Raw genomic sequence first — 20188 nt, 5'->3', positions numbered from 1 at the left:
AGATGCTGCTGCACCCGCTGAGTTTCTCCAGCATTTTTGTCTACCTTCTGGTCTGACTGAGGGCTGCTTGATAACAGATGCACAGATGACAAAAAATACACTTTTTGCACACGGCTCAGCAAGACTATCCGTGCACTTGAACATAATCTACCACAGCACGGAGCTCCCATGAGGGCGGCCCGGCGCGGGGCTGGGACGGCGCTCCGGTGGCTGTGGCGGCCCGGCATGGTGCTGAGACGGTGCTCCGGTAGCTGAGGCGGCGTTCCGGCGGCGGCGACCTGAATCTGGGGCTCGGCCGCGGGCCAGTGGACGACACCGTCGGGAGCTCGCAGGTCACAGGCTGGTGCCTGTTTTCCGGAGCTCCCGCGGCAACAGCTGCGTCCGTTGGACTGGAGGGCGGCAGCTTCGACCACCCCCGGGCCGTGGAGCTTGAACCGGCCCGTTCGCGGAGCTCGGTGAGCCGCGGGACTGATTACCATCGCCCGGTGGGGTATCGCCTCAGCGCAGAGGGAGAAGAGGAGGGAAGAGACAGTAACCCTAAGATTTTTGCCTCCATCACAGTGAGGAGGTGCCTGGTGAACTCACTGTGGTGGATGTTAATTTGTGTTTATTGTGTGTTTTGTTGTTTATTATTACATGTATGGCTGCAGGCAACGACATTTCGTTCAGACCGAAAGGTCTGAATGACAAATAAAGGATCTAAGTCTAAGTATTTCACTGTACCTGCTGCACGCGACAATAAAGAAGCCATTAGACCATTGAACATCCAGTGCTATTATCAAGCAGCCCTCAGTCAGACCAGGTCCGGCTGCTTTGTCACCTGCGTTCTACATGCTCACTCCCCAACACCACAAACCCAGTGATGTTCAAGTCTGTTTCACTTCCATGTACCTCAGTGCTGCTTAGGGCTGCCAAACCTGGGACGGACTTTCACGACAAAACACGGGTTTGCCACGGATGACATGGGTGGGAAAATATCTTGCCAATACTTATTTACTGCCCCCCCTGTTTAGAATGATCACCCTTCTGCAAGGTTTGGGCAGTTGACCAGAAGGACAACCTCAAACAAAACATGGATCAAAGACAGGTCAAATCAGGGAAAATAATTCACCTTAAACATTTTCTGGGAATTTGTGCCCAACCCTAACGATATTTTTGTCCTTTTCACATTACCAGCCAGTGGAGAAATCATGGATGAGCAACAACACCACGTATTGTTGAAAGCTCGGTGGTCTAGACTTAAGAACAGCTTCTTCCCTGCGACTACCGACTCCTGAACCTGTCAACTCTTTCACAACCCATACACAGAAGCACTGCTGCTCACTCTTACTCTTAACTCTACATCATTGGTTATTCGCACTACTTAGTTTATGCATTACGATCAGTTCCGACCCGAAACATCATCCATTCCTTTTCTCCAGAGACGCTGCCTGTCCCGCTGAGTTACTCCAGCATTTTGTGTCTATCTTTGGTTTAAACCAGCACCTGCAGTTCCTTCCTACACAGTCACGCACCACTCTGCTGTTTTGCATTCTTCATTATATTTATTGTGGTATTTATCATAATTATATGTTTACTATTTATCGCGTGATCTTCATATGAACAAGGAATTTCCTTGCACTCTTGCCTCTATGACAATAAATGTGTAGGAAGGAATTGCAGATGCTGGTTCACACCGAAGACAGACACAAAAAGCTGAAGTAAATCAGTGGGACAGGCAGAATCTCTGGTGAGAAGGAATGGGAGACGTTTCGGGTCAAGACCCTTCTTCGGACCTGGTGATGTTTTGGATAGAGACTGTTTCAGTCTGAAGAAGTGTCTTGACCCGAAATGGCACTCATTCCTTCTCTCTGGAGATGCTGCCTGTCTCGCTGAGTTACTCCAGCATTTTGTGTCTATCTGTGGTTTCTTTGGCAGTTTATAGGGCTCTATCACTAAGCAGTTTCTGCTCAGGCCAACATGTGCAAGTTGGGACAAAATTCCAAACTCGTTAAAGAGGGAGGGGCCTCCCAGGAGGTTCCCAACAATAGCTCTGACTTCAGAAAAGGCACGGGATTGTACAAGCTGCTTTTCTATCACCCAGTGTAGCAGCTCGCTCTCTAACAAAATCCCATTAGATTTGCTGCCAAACGTTAGCGTCAAGAGTCAAGTGCGGCACGGTGGTGCAGCGGTGGAGTTGCTGCCTTACCGTGTAAGGGTGCTGTCTGACGGAGTTTGTACGTTCTCCTCGTGACCGCGTGGGTTTTCTCCGAGATCTTCGATTTTCTCCCACATTCCAAAGACATACATGTTTGTAGGTTAATTGGCTTGGTATAAGTGTAAATTGTCCCTAGTGTGTGGAGGATAGTGTTAATGTGCGGGGATCTCTGGTCAGTGTGGTCTCGGTGGAACTCGATGGGTCTGTTTCCGCGCTGTATGTCTAAACTAAAGAATAGTGTGTTAATTGTTCATATGTTCTGGGAACACAGTAATGACATTCTTATTACTGCAGCTTTACAGGTACATGCATGGAGGTAACACATGTAATTACTGGCTCATTGATGGAGTTAGCCACAGCCTGGCAGGCCCTGCCTTTTAAAGAACTCGTTACATTTTTCTTCTGAATCTCTCTGTTGAATCTGATTATCCTGACCCATTGGGTCATGCATTCCAGAATACAACTCAATAAAAACCTCCTAATTTCCTGTTTGCCAATTAAATGTAAGCTGTTTCTTGGTATCAACACAGTCACATTAGAAATATCTAAGCTCTTTGCAGCATCTTGATTTAATTCCTCCTTCTCGTCTCGAAGGAAATCAATCCCAGCTTCATCAGCCTGGTCATATGATGACCGTTTAACGGCACTGGGCCTCTACTCGCTGGAGTTTAGAAGAATGAGGGGGGTCCTCATTGAAACGTACCGAATAGTGAAAGTTTTGGATAGAGTGGATGCAGAGAGGATGTTTCCACTAGTGGGAGAGTCTAGGACTAAAGGTCATAGCCTCAGAATTAAAGGACGTTCTTTTAGGAAGGAGATGGGGAGGAATTTCTTAGTCAGAGGGCAGTGAATCTGTGGAATTCTTTGCCACAGAAGGCTGTAGCGGCCGTCAATGGATATTTTTACGGCAGAGATAGATACTTGATTAGTACGGGAGTCATGGGGTTATGGGGAGAAGGCAGGAGAATGGGGTTAGGAGGGAGACATAGATCAGCCATGATTGACCAAAGTCATAAGGTCATAAGTGATAGGTCACAGTGAGGAGGAGGTTCACTGTGATGGATGTTTCTGTAAATTGAATTGTGTGTATGTCTGTAGGAAATTGTCTTTGTTTGTATGGCTGTGGAAACGGAGTTTCGTTTGAGCCTCACTGAGGTTCAAATGACATGTAATAAATATTGTATTGTATTGTATTGTATTGGAATAGAATTAGGCCATTCGGCCTATCAATTCTACTCTGGAACAAAGGTTCTGATTGTCTACCCTATCTATGCCTCTCATCCAAGTCAAAGGCTAAATCCTCCTCATACATTTCTAAGGAAGGTTCCCACTCAAAAGAATTCAGGAAACTGAAGTAATTCTCTTTTAGTGTAAGAAGGAATTGCAGATGCTGGTTACCACCGAAGGTGGAGACAAAGTGCTGGAGTAACTCAGTGAGACAGGCAGCAACTTTGTAGAAAAGGAATAGGTGACGTTACGGGTTGTGACCCTTCATCAGGCGTCTGATTTATTCTGATAAATATTGATCTATCGAATTTCAAGTAACCCTTGCATTCTCTTTCTCGCCGTCCCTCCCCCAGTCCTGCTAGTTTTACTGTTCCTATCCCCTCATTATCACCTCCTCCACAACCGACAATGGACCAATGTGGGCTCTTTGGTGAATCAGTGCCGACTCTAATCCGTCCCTTTTTATATCTGTACTTTCCCTCTCCCCTAACTCTCAGTTTGAAGAAGGGTCTCGACCCGAAACGTCACCTATCCTTCTCTCCAGAGATGCTGCCTGGCCCGCTGAGTCACTCCCAGCATTTTGTGTCCAACTCGCTTTTATTCTCTGGATAGCCCTGGGCTCGATTTGAAGCCAAATCCTTTTTCATGGTTTCAGCTTTGATCGGAGAGTCATCGCAGGAGAGAAGGGCCGATGGAGCAAATACATCCTGGAGATAATTACTCTCTGACCTTGCTTACTGTCTGCTGCATGGTCCTGGAGCGGAGGACTTGGCACCGGCCTCACTGTAATCAGCTTACATTTCGCAAGCTCGCTAATTATTTTTGCTTGCATTTGCTTTGCTTCCTCTGCCTGATTTCCTTAAAAGGACTGCTTCCAAATTCCAAGCGGTCCTCGCGTTTCAATGCACAAACACACAACTATGCACGGTAAACATTCTCTCTATTTGCGTTGCACAGATTCAGAAACAACATCATTTACAACGGGACTTGACGGAATTTATAAAGGGAATGGTTCTCAATGTCAAGCAGTTGGTAAAAAGCAGGTGCTTAAGGAAGATTGCCAAAAATAACCCAGCAAAGTTCAGGAATAAAGCTAGAATGTATTGGACCTCTGTATCTTGGTTACCTTTGGTGGAATAAGCAGTGATCCGCTGAAAGGATGTTCAAATAAGTCACTGGAATGAAAGGGAATGGCTGCCTACAACTACGGAGCCACTAATGGATCAGATTCCTTCAGGAGAACGTGGAAGCAGCAAGTATCAGATTACAGCGCAGGAAACGGGCCCTTCGGCCCACAATGTTTGTGCCGAACATGATTTATTCACACTGGGTAGATTTCTTTCACGTAAAAGAAGATGAATAATTTTACAAAACATCCCTGCTGCCGGAGGAACTCAAGGGGCCAAGCAGTATCTGTGGGGTGGACAGGAACTGACGTTTCGCGTTGAGACCCTGCGTCAGCACTGAGAGTGGTGTTTAAGAGACTTTTGAATAGGCACGTGGATATGCGGAGAATAGAGGGATATTACAAGAAGGCAGAGGAGATTAGTTTAACTTGGCAATAAGCTTGGCATGGACATTGTGGGCCGAAGGGCCTGTGCCTGTGCTGGTCTCTGTTCTAATGTTGCAAGACTAAATATGGTGACAGAGAGAAATTTTGCCACTGTATAGCCTGAGTAGGATTCCAGAACAATGCAGGTTAGCTAGTACCAGAACTAGAAATGGGCAAGAATTTCGTTGGCATGCAAGATATATTTTTCAACCCTAAATTTGCCTTCAGATATTAGATTTAGCTCTTAGGGTTACGGGAATCAAGCGATATGGGGAAATAGCCAGAATGGGGTACTGATTTTGGATGATCAGCCATGATCACATTGAATTACGGTGCTGGCTTGCAGGGCCGAATGGCCTACACCTGCACCCATTTTCTATGTTTCTATGCTATCTGAAATCCCTCTGCAGCCAAATAAAATGTGACAAAATATTTACTGCTTCTATAAAGAGCAATCAGATAATGACACAATAATCTGTCGAGTGATGCTGATTGTTAGACAAATGTTGACCAGGATATTCAGCAAATTTCTTTAGTCACAGGGTGGTGAATCTGTGGAATTCATTGCCACAGAAGGCTGTTGAGGTCGTCAATTGATATTTTTAAGGCAGCCATTGATAGATTCTTGACTAGTATGGGTGTCAGGGGTTATGGGGAGAAGGCAGGAGAATGGGGTTGAGAGGGAAAGATAGATCAGCCATGATTGAATGGCGGAGTAGATTTGATGGGCCGAATGGCCTAATACTGCTCCTATACCTTATGAACTTAAGAAAGGCATCCCTGTGCCATATCCAACATTGCCATTGAATTTTCTACAGTCATTTACATAAGCAGAAGGATGTTAGTTCAACATCGTGATCAAAAGGACGTTGTCAGTAAAAAAATGTGATCATTTTAACTTATTTTTCCTTTTCATACTTGAGCACACTTACCATGAACCACAGATGTTCACAGCATAATTAAAGAGGCCAGTCTGTTCATTGGGCCAGGACAATCTGACACCCTGATGAGCTGTCCATATTTAGTTTAGTTTAGAGATACAGTGCGGAAACATGCTCATTGGCCCATTAGGTCCTCGCACACCAACGCTATCCTACACAAACGAGGGACAATTTACAATTTTACCAAGCCAATTAACTTACAAACCTGTACGTCTTTGGAGTATGAAAAGAGACCGGCGCTCCGGAGAAAACCCACGCAGGTCACGGGAAGAACGTACAAACTTCGTTCAGACAGCCCCCCTAGTCAGGATCGAACCCGGGTCTCTGGTGATGTAAGGCAACAAATCTAATGCTACACCACCGTGCTGCCCATGTGATGGAAATCAGGATGGCCTGAGCATGATGGGCAGGAAGGAGCTGCAGGTAATGGTTTTAACCAAACACACACACAAAAAGCTGCAGTAACACAACGGGTCAGGCAGCATCTCTGGAGAAAAGGAGTAGGTGACATTTTGGGTTGAGAGACTAAAGAAGGATCTCGACCCAAAACGTCACCTATTCCGTTTCTCCAGAGATGCTGCTTGACCCGCTGAGTTACTCCAGCTTTTTGTGTCTGTCTTCGACCTGAGTATGAGGTAGCTTGAGCGCGCACTTACCCAAAAGATGCTTCATGATGGCTTGGTTTTTGTCCCAGAGGTTGTTGAACGTTCCCCATCTGGACTTTCCATCCGGCAACGGGTTGGCCTTAATCCACCCCCCACAGGCATAGTTGTAGAAGTTGTGGCAGGGGTCAACGGAACGATCCAAGGATTGGAGGACGGTGCTGGCAACCTTAATGCAGGACTCGGTGAGACAAACCTTTGTGGTATCTGCTGAGTGAAGCACATTGAACGTCACCCAGTGTCTGTGGATGCAGACAAACGCAAATAAAAGTAAATCACTGCAGTACTTTGAAATCCTTGCCAGAACCCAGGTTTAAAGTCAGAGCTTTTTCCACGTATTATATTTCCTCCTTTGGAAGAAACAGACTATTTACAGTAGGTGAGTGAGAGTCCACTTTTATTGGAAAAATATCAGTTTTTTTTCTTTCTCTGCAATAATGGACTCCAGCAAACTCTAGGCACGAGAGCTCAGAATTCATTCTCACTCAGTTCAACAGGACGGACAGAAAGCCAAGTCATGTTTCCTTTTTTTTGTTGCTGAAAGAGGAAACTTATCTGTTCAATGTCAGGCTCCAAATGCTGGCTCAATCACACTCACCCCCACCCTACTTTAATGAGAATGTGGTGGGTGTTGATTAATCCTGAGACATTTTAATAGCTGATTCTACTAAATTAGACAAATGTTATTATCAGGGCCACAGTATCTGAAAGTGCTTTCTAAAATAATATTATGAGCCAAACGTTTTGAAAGTAATGGGATTTAACAGGGAAGGAACGGTCATGAGGGTATCTTCTCCGTATGATTATTAAAGCAGAGGTGGCTTCAGTGGCCCGTATAATCATGTTCTATTTTTCTGCTGACTGGATAGCACGCGACAAAAGCTTTTCACTGTACCTCAGTACACGTGATGACAAACTAAACGGAATTGAATTGTGTAAGACTTTGCTGTCAGTACAACAACCGTCCCCTAGTTAGATAGTTGGTCACTGCCAAGGAGATAACACAATAGCCTTTATACACCTTCCTTAAAGTTTTCAGCTGAAGTTTTCCTCTACTCACTGACATGTAACTGACCCACAAAAAATCATCCTTGCTGTTGTATCAGCTGCAGAGTGTGGCCTGTATTTTGGCCCGTGGTCAAAGCTGCCGTTAACCATTGAGAACTACAAGAGATTGTGCATCCCCCAACAGTCAGCCCTTGCCCTTAACAAGGAGGGTCCTCAAATTAAGGTAGAAAATCATTCTATAAAATCTCACACCCCAGTCTTTAATTTGTGTTGACACCCTCGTACTACTGCACTTCATAATACGTTGGAGAGGCTCCAGAGGAGGTTTACCAGAATGAATCCACGAATGATTGGGTTAACATATGATAAGCGTTTGATGACACTGGGCCTCGACTTCTGGAGTTTAGAAGGATGAGGGGGAACCTCATTCAAACTCACCGAATAGCAGATGGCCTGGATAGAGTGAATGTGGAGAGGATGTTTCCACTAGTGGGAGAGTCTATGACTATATGCTATAGCCTCAGAATAAAAGGTTGTACCTTTAGAAAGGAGATGGGGAGGAATTTCTTTAGAGGGTGGTGAATCTGTGAAATTCATTGCCACAGTTGGCCAAGACAATGGATGTTTTTAAGGCAGAAATTGACATGATTCATATGGGTGTCAGGTTTTTTGGGAGAAGGCGTTGAGAGGAAAAGATAGATCCACTATGATTGAATGGCAGAGTAGACTTGATGGGCCAAATGGCCTAATTCTTCTCCTGTAAATTATGAACATGAATATAATCACCAAAACTTCAATTACAAATGCTAAAACTTTATTTAATGCAAAAATGGAACTCACAGTGCTCACTAGATTTACAATCTCATTGGCAACAATATCAACAGCTTTCAAAATCAGAAGATTGGGGAATTGCTCACTGAAATAGTTCTGCACATCTCCCAAATCCCAAACGGCTTAAGGTTCTGCTGCTCTCCAACAAGGTGACAGGGTCTATTATTGTTTATATCACCTGCACTATTCTAAATCCGAAAAATAACATATGTCCTCTCAATTGGTTTAGAGGGATAGGTGGGATTAATGTACATGGGGCGTCTTGGTCACCATGGGCAAGTTGGGCCGAAGGGCCTGTTTCCATGCTGGATGACTCTATGAGTCTGTGATACAAATGGGAAAAACTAGACCCCTTACAGAAAAGAGTTTCCCATTCTTAAATTATTGGAGCAGATAGACCCAGAAATTGGACAACGTCTTATACTCTGATGCTGCCTGACCCACTGACTTCCTCCAGCACTTTGTGTGTTTGCTCTAGATCCTGGCTTCTGCAGTTCCTTGCATTTTCCTGGCACGATGATTTAATTTCAATTTAGAAAATAAATCAATTGCACAGCAAAATTATGGAATGATTGTGCTTTCTACAAAATCCATATGTTATCATCCCTGCATGAGTGGGGCAAACAGAGGAACCTGTTTATGATTCTGGACCATGTTCACATCTCAGAATTATGCAAATAAATGAAACGTTGCCTATTTCCTTCGCTCCATAGATGCTGCCTCACCCGCTGAGTTTCTCCAGCACTTTTGTCTACCTTCAGAATTAAACATTTCTGGATCAGATGCACATTTGAAAAAGTCCAAGCTAGTTTCAGTTTTTAATCTCTCTTTCCTTGTCCTGCCAAACGAGCATCAATCTGAAATGTGCAGGAAGGAACTGCAGATGCTGGTTTACACCGAACATAGACACAAAATGCTGGAGTAACTCAGCGAGCAAGGCAGCATCTCTGGAGAAAAGGAATAGGTGACGTTTCGGGTCAAGTCTGAAGAATGGTCTCGTCCCGAAATACCGCCTATTTATTTTATCCAGTGCTGCTGCCTGACCCGCTGCCTATCTTCAATCTGAAATGTTAACTCTGTTTACAGCTTTCTCTGTTTTGTTCCATTTTCTGGGTTAATGTTTAAAGTGAAAACCACGTCAACACTAAGGATTAATTCGGACAGATAGACAAATGAAGAAAAATTAAGCTACTTAATCGAGGACCAGACGACATAGGTTTTAGGTGAAGGGGAAAAGATTTAATAACAATCTGAGGGGTAACTTTTTCACACAAAGTTATGGAACAAGCTGCCAGAGGAGGTCGCTGAGGCAGGGACTATCCCAACATTTAAGAAACAGTTACACAATTACACGAATAAGGCAGGTTTGGAGGGATATGGACCAAACGCGGGCAGGTGGGACTAGTGTAGCTGGGACATGTTGGCCGGTGTGGGCAAGTTGGGCTGAAGGGCCTGTTTCCACACAGTATCACTCTATGACTTGGGGAAAAGAGTAAACGTGATTTAATTATTTACTTATATGGAGTGCAGATGCCAACATTCTCTGAAGGAGCTGAACAATGCGCCCTTGTGTGAAAACTAATAATTATTTCAGCCATGCATTGTCTTTCCCTATTAACTTCTTTGAACAGTGACTGGAAACATTTTTGTTTTGCCTTTACCAAATTAAACTCATGGCTTGTAAAAAAAGTTGATATCTTCCTTTCCCTTTTAATTATGTTCTGCAGATGGTGCAAATACATGCTAGTTCATTCTGTATCCCACTGGACCACTAAATAAACCACAAAGCTTCAGTCTTTCAAAAGCCTTATCCTTATATAAAGCAATAATATGTCAAATATGAACTTATGAACTTCTGAATAATCATTGGCTTTAATCATTCCAGCCTTCAATTCTTAAGGAACATTTCTACTTAAGTTTTGGGAGAACATCAACTTCATTGCGATTCATAGTCATAGAGTCAGACCCTTTGGCCCAACTTGCCCACACAGATCAACATGTCCCATCTACACTAGCCCCACCTGCTTGCGTTTGGCCCATATCCCTCTCAATCGGTCTTATCCGTGTACCTGTCTAATTGTTTCTTAAATGTTGCAATAGTGTCTGCCTCACCTACCTCCTCTGGCAGCTCGTTCCATACTCCTACCACCCTCTGTGTGAATTCAAACACCCACCACCCTTTGTGTGAATGACATTGCCTCAGTGATCAGAGACCTCATTGCTGGTGAGAATTGTCACAAATCCATGGAGTAATATGCACAAACAAACATTGGGGTGGCACTGTGGGGGCAGCGGTAGAGCGGCTGCCTTACAGCGCTTACAACACCAGAGACCTGGGTTCGACCCCCACTACGGGTGCTGTCTGTATGGAGTTTGTACGTTCTCCCCGTGACCGTGTGGGTTTTCTCCAAGATTTTTGTTTTTCTCCCAGACACTAAAGACATACAGGTTTGTAAGTTGATTGGCTTGATATAAATGTAAATTGTCCCTAGTGTGTGTAGGATAGTGTTAATGTGCGGGGATCACTGGTTGGCACGGATTCAGTGGGCCAAAGGGCCTATTTCCGCGCTGTATCTTTAACTAAACATCCTTAAAATAGTTTGTTAGCTCGAGACCAAATCATTAATTGGACTACCATAGGTCAAACCTAGTATCAAGTATCTCCCTGTGTAACTGTGGCAAATCACCGATACATTGAAAGCAGGCTATCTTCCAAAGGTTCTCCACAGCAACAGAGGCTGGTTGGAAAAATCACTGAGGTAATTCCAGAATTCACCTTCAAATTTTCTTTACCCAGCTCAGCATGGGCGGGTTGGGGTGAAGGGCCAGTTTCCATGCTGCAGTACTCGATGATTCTATGAGTGAACTTGTGCTTTTGGACAAAAGTTTTATTATCTGTACACGAAGGCTTCTCGATCATTAATTGTCATCTCAAGCGTTTGATATACAAAGAGATACAGTTATGAAAATTATATAACGATCTGGTTAGACCACATTGAGATTATTGCCATCATGGCTGAATGCCATGTCATCACAAATAATGCATTGGCCTTGGAGACGGATTAGTGCACATGTACCAGATAAAAACATTACAATTACGAGGCCTAGCTGCATAAAATGAATGAAATTTCCTGAGGATGGACATTAAAAAGCGCTACGACTGAGGGATTCGATAGGTTAATAAGTTTCAAAGATTGATAAATGGACTCAATAACAAATTTTCCAATGTTAAGCAACTCTTTCTGTTTGTACGTTTCAGAACTGATCACTTCTGCCTGTCATCATTGAAAGTCAATATTTCTTCTTTTTTTCTATTTGTATCATCTGGCTCGCTGGGCTTTATTATTGGCAACTCATTACAGGACTATCTTTGATCAGATAGTCCTGGCTTTACCTTGCGCTAAACATTATTCCCATATCATGTATCTGTACACTGTGAATGGCTCGATTGTAATCAAGCATTGTCTTCCCGCTTACTGGATAGCGCGCAACAAAGGCTTTTCACAGTATCTCGGTGTCACGTGGTAAACTAACCCGAGACACAAATGACCTGCTACTTAACCACCGCATTAAGTCATTGAGTTTCCCTATTAGCAATATCCCCTTTGTTCTACCCATCCCTTCTCCACCTTCTCTGCCAGATCTGACAAAGGCTCCCAGACCTGAAACATGAAATGCTTCTCTTTCCACATGAGCTGCCTGATCTTTACCAGCAATTTGTGATTGTTGTTATTTCAGCGATACATCCAGCACCTGCAGTTTGTCGTCAGGCAAGGTGTCGGAGGTTACGTAACTAAACTTGTCGAATGGAGTCAAGAAGTGATTAAGTGTCAATGTGGGAAGGCTGCAGGCTTTGTTTCTGCTGTGATGTGCTGCCATTATTTCCACACATGACTCTCCCCCTGATGCACTTACTCCCTCTGAAGAGCAGGGCGATGCTGCTGCAGAGCAGTGCCAGGACGAGAAGGACGATCAGAACCAGCAGACGTTTCTCCAGGTGAGTCCTGTTGGTCCAGCAGCCCCTCAGACCCTTCGGCCGCCTGAAGCCCATCTGGGAAAAGGACAAAAGACGGGATACAATTAAACCTCTCCACAATCCACATTCTTAAAGGTGACGCAAGGAGGACATTTGAAAGTGGAGGCCGACAATCAGTAGGTATTAAAGGCAGATATTCTATGTTCATCCCACACATCTGACTAGAAATTCTCCTGATCTAGAGGAGTGTGCGTGTTAGGGCATCTACAATTGTACAATTTTCTGGTGTTGAATATGTCCATATTGTTGGACGGCACAGTGGTAGAGTTGCTGCCTTGCAGTACCAGAGACCCGGGTTCGATCCAGAGTATGGGTGCTGTCTGTACGAAGTTTGTACGTTCTCCCCCTGTCTGCCTGGGTTTTTCTCCAAGATCTTCGGTTTTCTCCCACACTCCAAAGACGTACAGTTTTGCAGGTTAATTGGCTTGGTATAAGTGTCAATTGTCAGTAGTGTGTGTAGGATAGTGCTAAGGGCCTGTCCCACTTAGTGATTTTTTCGGTCACAGCTGGCATCATTGACTGACGTATCAGGTCACCGAAATTGTCGCGGCGTGATGCGGCACAACACGGCGTGATGCGGCACAACACGGCGTGATGCGGCAAAACACGGCGTGATGCGGCACAACGCGGCGTGATGCGGCACAACGCGGCGTGATGCGGCACAACGCGGCGTGATGCGGCACAACTCGGCGTGATGCGGCACAACGCGGCGTGATGCGGCACAACGCGGCGTGATGCGGCACAACGCGGCGTGATGCGGCACAACGCGGCGTGATGCGGCACAACGCGGCGTGATGCGGCACAACGCGGCGTGATGCGGCACAACGCGGCGTGATGCGGCACAACGCGGCGTGATGCGGCACAACGCGGCGTGATGCGGCACAACGCGGCGTGATGCGGCACAACGCGGCGTGATGCGGCACAACTCGGCGTGATGCGGCACAACGCGGCGTGATGCGGCACAACGCGGCGTGATGCGGCATAACGCGGCGTGATGCGGCACAACGCGGCGTGATGCGGCACAACGCGGCGTGATGCGGCACAACAAGGCGTGATGCGGCACAACTCGGCGCGATGCGGCATAACACGGCGCGATGCGGCACAACACGGCGCGATGCGGCACAACACGGCGCGATGCGGCACAACACGGCGTGATGACATAATGACGCGCGGTGTTTCTTCAAATGTCGCAACATTTTTTTTGTCGCTGCTGTTTTTTGAAATGTTCAAAATCTTTTGGCGACCCTGATATGAAGACGGCAGTCGCCGAAAAAAATCGCCAATTGGGACAGGCCCTTTAATGTGTGGGGATCGCTGGTCGGTGCGGGCTCGGTGGGCCGAAGGGCCTGTTTCCGTGCTGTATTTCTAAAACTAAAATGTTGCACCCATCAGGACCTGCGTCACGATGTCTGGCAGAACATGTGAGGGAGGTGGATGGAGGGGTAGCATTGTTATCCCATGTCCATGGTGAAGTGGGTAGGGATTGGAAGGTGGGATCTGGGGCAGGAAATCACCAGTGCTGGCAGGATAGAAAGGCATGAAAAATCTGCAGCAGTTTGGGAAGGTTGGAAATCCTTGTAGATAAAGTATCTCAGCTATCAGCAGACCCCTGGAATGACACATTCCTTGATCTTAACTCAATAACATACTGAGCTATCTGCCTCATCAAAGTCCTCCGTGCAACAGCCCAGGCGCTCAGAAATACAGAGAACAACCAAGATCAGATACTTCCACCACCTCAGATAGACACAAATAGCTGGAGTAACTCAGCGGGTCAGGCCTCATCACTGGAGACAAGAAATAGTTGACGTTTTGGGTGGAGACCCTTCTTCAGTCTCCACAGAGAAGGAACTATTGCAGGTCACCAAGATAACATTGGAAGGGCATTAGCACAAGCATTGTAAGACCCTGTACACAAAGAATGGAATACAGCGATTCAACACTATGAAGATTATTTAAGGCTCTGGGTAGAACACACAGAGAGCACAGCAGTCAGTGTTCAACACTGTGTCTCAGGAGGAACGTACCATCACCTCACTCCCAGTTACTGTTCAAACATATTTAAACATTGAAGACTAAATCTACCGCGGACTAGCAGAAAAGAATGGTGTTTTTTCTGCTAAATCTGCCGCTAACTAGCAGAAAAGGATGTGGGTGGTGCACCAAGGCAAATTCCTTGTATGTGAATCCTTGGCCAATAAATATATTCATTCATTCATTCATTCTAAAATGCAATGTAAGAAAATAAATTCCATAGTGATTGGCTGAAGGATGGAGCAAATGCATAGGTTAGAGACGATAAGGAGACAAAAGGGTGTCAGATAAGGAGAGAAGAGAAAAGTAAAGCTTTTCAGAGACAGATACAGCTGGAAGGAGACGGGAAAGTGGAGGGGGACAGGGAATAGAGGGGGGAATGATGGATGGGAGGTGTGTGTACAAAGTAGGAAAAGAAGAAGGGTGACTGTGGGAGATTGTGGGAGAAATGGGTCAGGGCAAGAACGAGAGAGCAGGTAGGGGTGATGTTACTTGAAATTGGAGATTTCAATGTTCATATCTGAAGAAGCATCTCAGCCCAAAAACGTCACCCATTCCTTCTCTCCAGAGATGCTGTTTGTCCTGCTGAGTGCAGTGCATCCGGTTTGCATGTGGCCAAATGGAGGAACAGAGATTTTAGGTCAGCAGTTCCCCTCTCAGTTGTCTAGAGGCCCTGCGGGGAAGCATGTGCCTGAATCGCCCATATAGGTGGAACAGGAAGGTCTTGTCATTCTGGGAAAGTGTTTCAGCGCAAACATAAAAGTGTTTCTGGTCTTTGAGAGAATAGTGAACTATACCCTGGGTCAAAGGAGAAGCTGTTTTATCTACTCAGCTCCTTTCAGGACCTCAAGATGTCCCAGAGTGTGTTTCAACTCTCAATAAAGCACTACTGTAAATATTATCTACCTTGTAGCCACCATGTGCTTGCTGTGAAGGGAATGTATGTTTCAGATGACTGATGAGATGCCAAACAAGTGGACTTAAAATGTTTAGCAACTGGGAGAGCCAGTGGACCTGGGTGGACTGAGCACACGTGTTCAGTGCAACGGTTGTTGAGTCTATGCTTTGTCTCGCTGATGTACAGGAGGCTGCAAGGGGAACACCAGATGCAGTAGATGAGGTTAGAGGAGGCGGAGAATGTACTTGAAGGTGCATTACTCCAAATGTTATCACGGGTTTCTGTGTGGAATAAATTATTGCAGACGGATTTATGAAGAGCAAAACGATGAATGATGAGTAAATGGGACACATTCAGATGCTTTGCTTCATCATTAAGCATCTAATATATGTGAGCATTTTCAGGGTCATGGAATTATCCTGGTTCAATCAGTTCATACGGAAAACCCTACAGCGTGCTCCCAGTCACAAAAGACCCGTGCACGTCTGATGAATTGCCCATTGTTCCAAGGAGGCCATTTCCACACTAACTGTGGCACCACCGATGGTCGTGTGGGGATGGGTGCTTGATGGTTGGCATAGACTGGGTGGGCCCGTTTCCATACTGTATGAATCCCCCCCTTCAAAATGAATGTCATTGAATTATAGACGGCACCATCAAAATAGATGGGAGCAGAATTAGGCCATTCGGCCCATCAAGTCTACTCTGCCTTTCAATCATGGCTGCTCTCTCTCTCCCTCCTAACTCCATTCTCCTGTCATCTCCCCATAACCCCCGACACCCGTACTAATCAAAAATCTATCTGTCTCTGTCTTAAAAATATCAATTGACTTAGCCTCCACAGCCTTCTGTGGCAAAGAATTCCACGATTCACCACCTTCCGACTATAGAAATTCCTTCTTATTTCCTTCCTAAAGGAACGCCCTTTAATTCTGAGCCTAGGATCTCTAGTCCTAGACTCTCCCACTAGTGGAAACATCCTCTCCACTCTGTCTTAATCTCCACCACAGGCACTGATTGACCCCATTACATTCTGATGTGGAAGTGAGAGTAACACCATGGAGATATATCTATTACGAGCATTTAATGTATGATCTAGCATGTACAGGTTCTCAGATGAACCATGGACCGAATAATAGGTTGATGGGAGGGCTTTGAGGGAGTTTTTCTGTGTAAAACCTGTTCTGCGCTGAACAAGTGAGGACCTGGATCCTTTATCAAGCCATCTGCATGTGATTCAAGGCAGCAGCAATTGTTTGATTCTGTTCAATCTGCTCCTTTCATAGTGACTGCTTCAATTGTGGCTTCAAATGCATCCTTATCAGAGTATCAGCAAAGGGCGTCCAAAATCCTATCTCACACATAACTGCCTTCCTCCTTGTGCTGCCATCTCTCCAGTGCTGACAATTCCCTCGGAAAAGAGACATTTCTCCTCCTTCTGCCCTAAATTGTCAACATTTTAATTTTGGAATGTGTCCCTGTTTCGAGATTCCTCAGTTAGGTGAAACATCCACCTAAAAGGCCTGTCCCACTTGGCCGTCATTTGCGCGTAATTTACGCGCGCATGGTGCGTGATGACATAGGCAGTGACGCGTGGCTGCGAGCGGCGTCGCAGGATTTTGTGATGTACAAAATCTTCGCGCGCCATCTGTGTGACGCGCAAATGACAGCCAAGTAGGACAGGCCCTTTATTGATTGCTAATCTCTGGAGAACAGTGTCCAAACCTGATTGATGTCACATCTTGTGACAGATCTGTCACTCCAGGAACTAGTCTCTGTTTAGAGAGGGCGAGGCTAGGATTAGGCAAATTCTTGTGGGAGAAAGGTAGACAAAACAATGCCAATCCCAAATGTCTGTGATCTTGACGCAGAAATACTGGTGCCTCGTCAGAAATAGAACTAATTTAGATATTATCTTGCATTTTTCATAACTTTGGGTAGTCCAAGCAAACCACAAACCAATTAACTGGTCAGTGCTGTGATATGCAATTCAGACAAAAAAAAATGGAGACACAAGAGACTGCAGATGCTGGAATCTTGAGCAAAATGAAATGCTGGAGGAACTCGATGGGTCAGAGAATCAGTGGAGGGAAATGGATTGATGTTATTTCAAATTTGAGGACGAGTCTTGACACGAAACATCGCCTGTCCATTTCCCTCCACAGATACTGGCTGACCCGCTGAGTTAATCCTGTAATATAGACACTGAAAGCTGAAGTAACTCAGTGGGTCAGTCGGCGTCTCGGGAGAAAATGAAGAGGTGATGTTTCGGATTGGGGCAGAACAGATCATGGCATGAACATTGAATGTCCCAATTTTAGGCAACTTCCACAAACACTTCCTTTCTCCCCCCCACCCCCACTAAAAGTCCATTAAACAGCTTTACAGTTGACAACTATGTACCCCTCCTAACTCAAACCTGTTTTTATATCTTCGCTATCCAATAATTTGCCTATCAGGGAACTACCTCGCCTGAGGTCATCTGTTGTTGGTCATCATTTGTTCTCCCTCTTTTCGCTTTCAGTTTTCTATATCCCGCTCCCTCTACTACAATCAGTCTAAAGGAGGGCCCCGGCCCAAAATATCTCCTATCCATATTCTCCAGAGATGCTGCCTGACCCTCTAAGTTACTCCAGCATTCTGTGGCTATCTTTGGCACAAACCAGCATCTGCAATTCCTTTTCATTACATTAGCGTTCCTCCAGCAATTAGATTTTGTTCAGATACGCAAATAGGCAAAATCAAATAAACAGCTGTGGGACAAATGAATAGATCATTGGTTCTGGCATTAGTTGTGAGATAGATATTGCCATGGACAGCAGGAGAAACCTCCTACATTATCAGGCAACTGAATCATCCTACCACAACCAGAAAGCATCCTGAACTACCATCTATCTGCCTCATTAGTGACCTCGGACTATCCTTGATGGAACTTTGCTGGCTTTACCTTGCACTAAACGTTTTTCCTTTATCATATACACTGTAAATGGCTCAATTGTAACCATGTATTGGCTTTCCGCTGATAGACACAAAAAGCTGGAGTAAAGGGTCTGTCCCACTTGGGTGTCATTTGCGCGTCATTTACGCAACATCATTTACGCGTCACGACACGCGCATGGCGTGCATTACGTGCGCATGATGTAGGCAGTGACGCGCGCTCGCGCGCTGCACCCCAGGATTTTGGGATTCACAAAATGATGTAGATGTATCCACACTGTTGCCAGGGAGGGACTTGTAAAATTTAGAACTGCAATGAAGAAATGGCGACATATTTACATGTCAGGATGGTGCGTAACGTAGATCACAACTTGCAGGTCGAGGTGCTCCCATGAAACACAGATACATAGAAAATAGGTGCAGGAGTAGGCCATTCGGCCCTTCGAACCAGCACTGCCATTCAATATGATCATGACTGATTAGCATTAAATAATAATTTATATCTTCTAGTAATTTGGGTATTCAAGTTACTAGAAGACATAAATCATTATTTAATGCTAATTTTATACCATTATTAAATACATTTGATTCACTGATTAAATTTTGGAGAACGCTCCCACTGTCACTAATCGGCAGAATAAACGCTATAAAAATGATAGCGCTACCACAAATAATATATTTATTCCAATCTATACCGATATATATACCAAAACACTCGACTATAAATTAGACTCGAATATTTTTAATTTTATTTGGGATTATAAAGCACATGGAATGAAAAGAAATCACTTGTGCAAACCCAAAGAGGTGGGGGGGTTTGCATTATTTAATTTTCTATACTATTATTGGGCAGTACATGTTAAAAATATAAATTATTGGTTGGACAGTTCTGCTCAACAGTTGGAATAGATAAGAATGGAGAAAGAGGAGCGATCATTTTTTCCCCAATAAAGCTGAATAATATGTTATATAAGAAGAATCCAATTATACAAAATACAATACGAATCTGGAAACAAATAAAATTAACTTTAAAATTAAGAAATTTATCAGTGTTAACACCAATAGTGAATAACCCAGTATTTAAACCATCTGGTATGGATAAAACATATAAACAATGGGAAAGTGGGAATTAAAAAGGTAGGTGATTTGTATGAATTTGGGAAATTTATTATCATTTCAACAACTAAAATCAAAATTTAAATTGAATAACAATCAATATTTTAAATACCTACAGGTATGTGACTTTATGAAGAAATATATACCAAGATTCCAAAGTATAATTTTAGACCCACAGGAAGAAGTAATGAATATCAATGCGGAGTCAACAAAATTAATATCATACTTGTATAACTGTATTTTAAACATAGAATTACCATCAACAGAGGCAATTAGAGAAGACTGGGAAAAAGAATTAATGATAAAAATCTCAAAAGAAACATGGGAAAAATATTTGATACATATACATAAATGTTCGATCAATGCTAGGCATAACTTAATTCAATTTAAAATATTACATAGATTATATTATTCCAAAACTAGGTTGAATACATTTTATCCAAATATTTCTCCCATTTGTGATAAATGTCTTTCTCAAAATGCCAATATTACGCACTCATTTGTCTCTTGTTCAAAACTTTATAAATTTTGGTGTGATATATTTGATATATTCTCAAAGCTATTTAAGACAAAAATGGAACCTAACACTGAAATGATTATATTTGGAGTAAGTGGAGATGGGAACAAATTAAATACACACCAAAACTCATTTTTCAATTATGGGTTAATAACAGCAAAAAAACATACTTAAATTTTGGAAAAATGCTAATATACCAACATTTAAAATGTGGATCAGTAATATGCTGGAC

At 44.1% G+C, this 20188-nt stretch overlaps 1 protein-coding gene across 6 annotated transcripts in view; it reads right to left on the bottom strand.

Annotated features, from left to right (window-relative positions):
• The window catches only part of ece1 (endothelin converting enzyme 1), a 215498-nt gene that overhangs the window by 51888 nt on the left and 143422 nt on the right, over nucleotides 1-20188 (bottom strand). For 4 of the 6 annotated variants that reach the window (XM_033048028.1, XM_033048032.1, XM_033048031.1 and 1 more), the window contains 2 exons: nucleotides 12334-12469; nucleotides 6574-6789 (listed from right to left, as the gene is read on the bottom strand). In XM_033048028.1, the coding sequence (XP_032903919.1) occupies nucleotides 6574-6789; nucleotides 12334-12469 (352 nt within the window). The remainder of the gene's footprint in view (nucleotides 1-6573; nucleotides 6790-12333; nucleotides 12470-20188) is intronic. The other 2 variants (XM_033048029.1, XM_033048033.1) reach the window with 1 other exon arrangement.

Source organism: Amblyraja radiata, chromosome 31, assembly GCF_010909765.2.
Source record: "Amblyraja radiata isolate CabotCenter1 chromosome 31, sAmbRad1.1.pri, whole genome shotgun sequence".
Lineage (NCBI taxonomy): Eukaryota > Metazoa > Chordata > Chondrichthyes > Rajiformes > Rajidae > Amblyraja > Amblyraja radiata.
The sequence above is the reverse complement of the archived record's forward strand: the minus strand, read 5'-3'. Positions and strand labels throughout refer to the sequence as shown.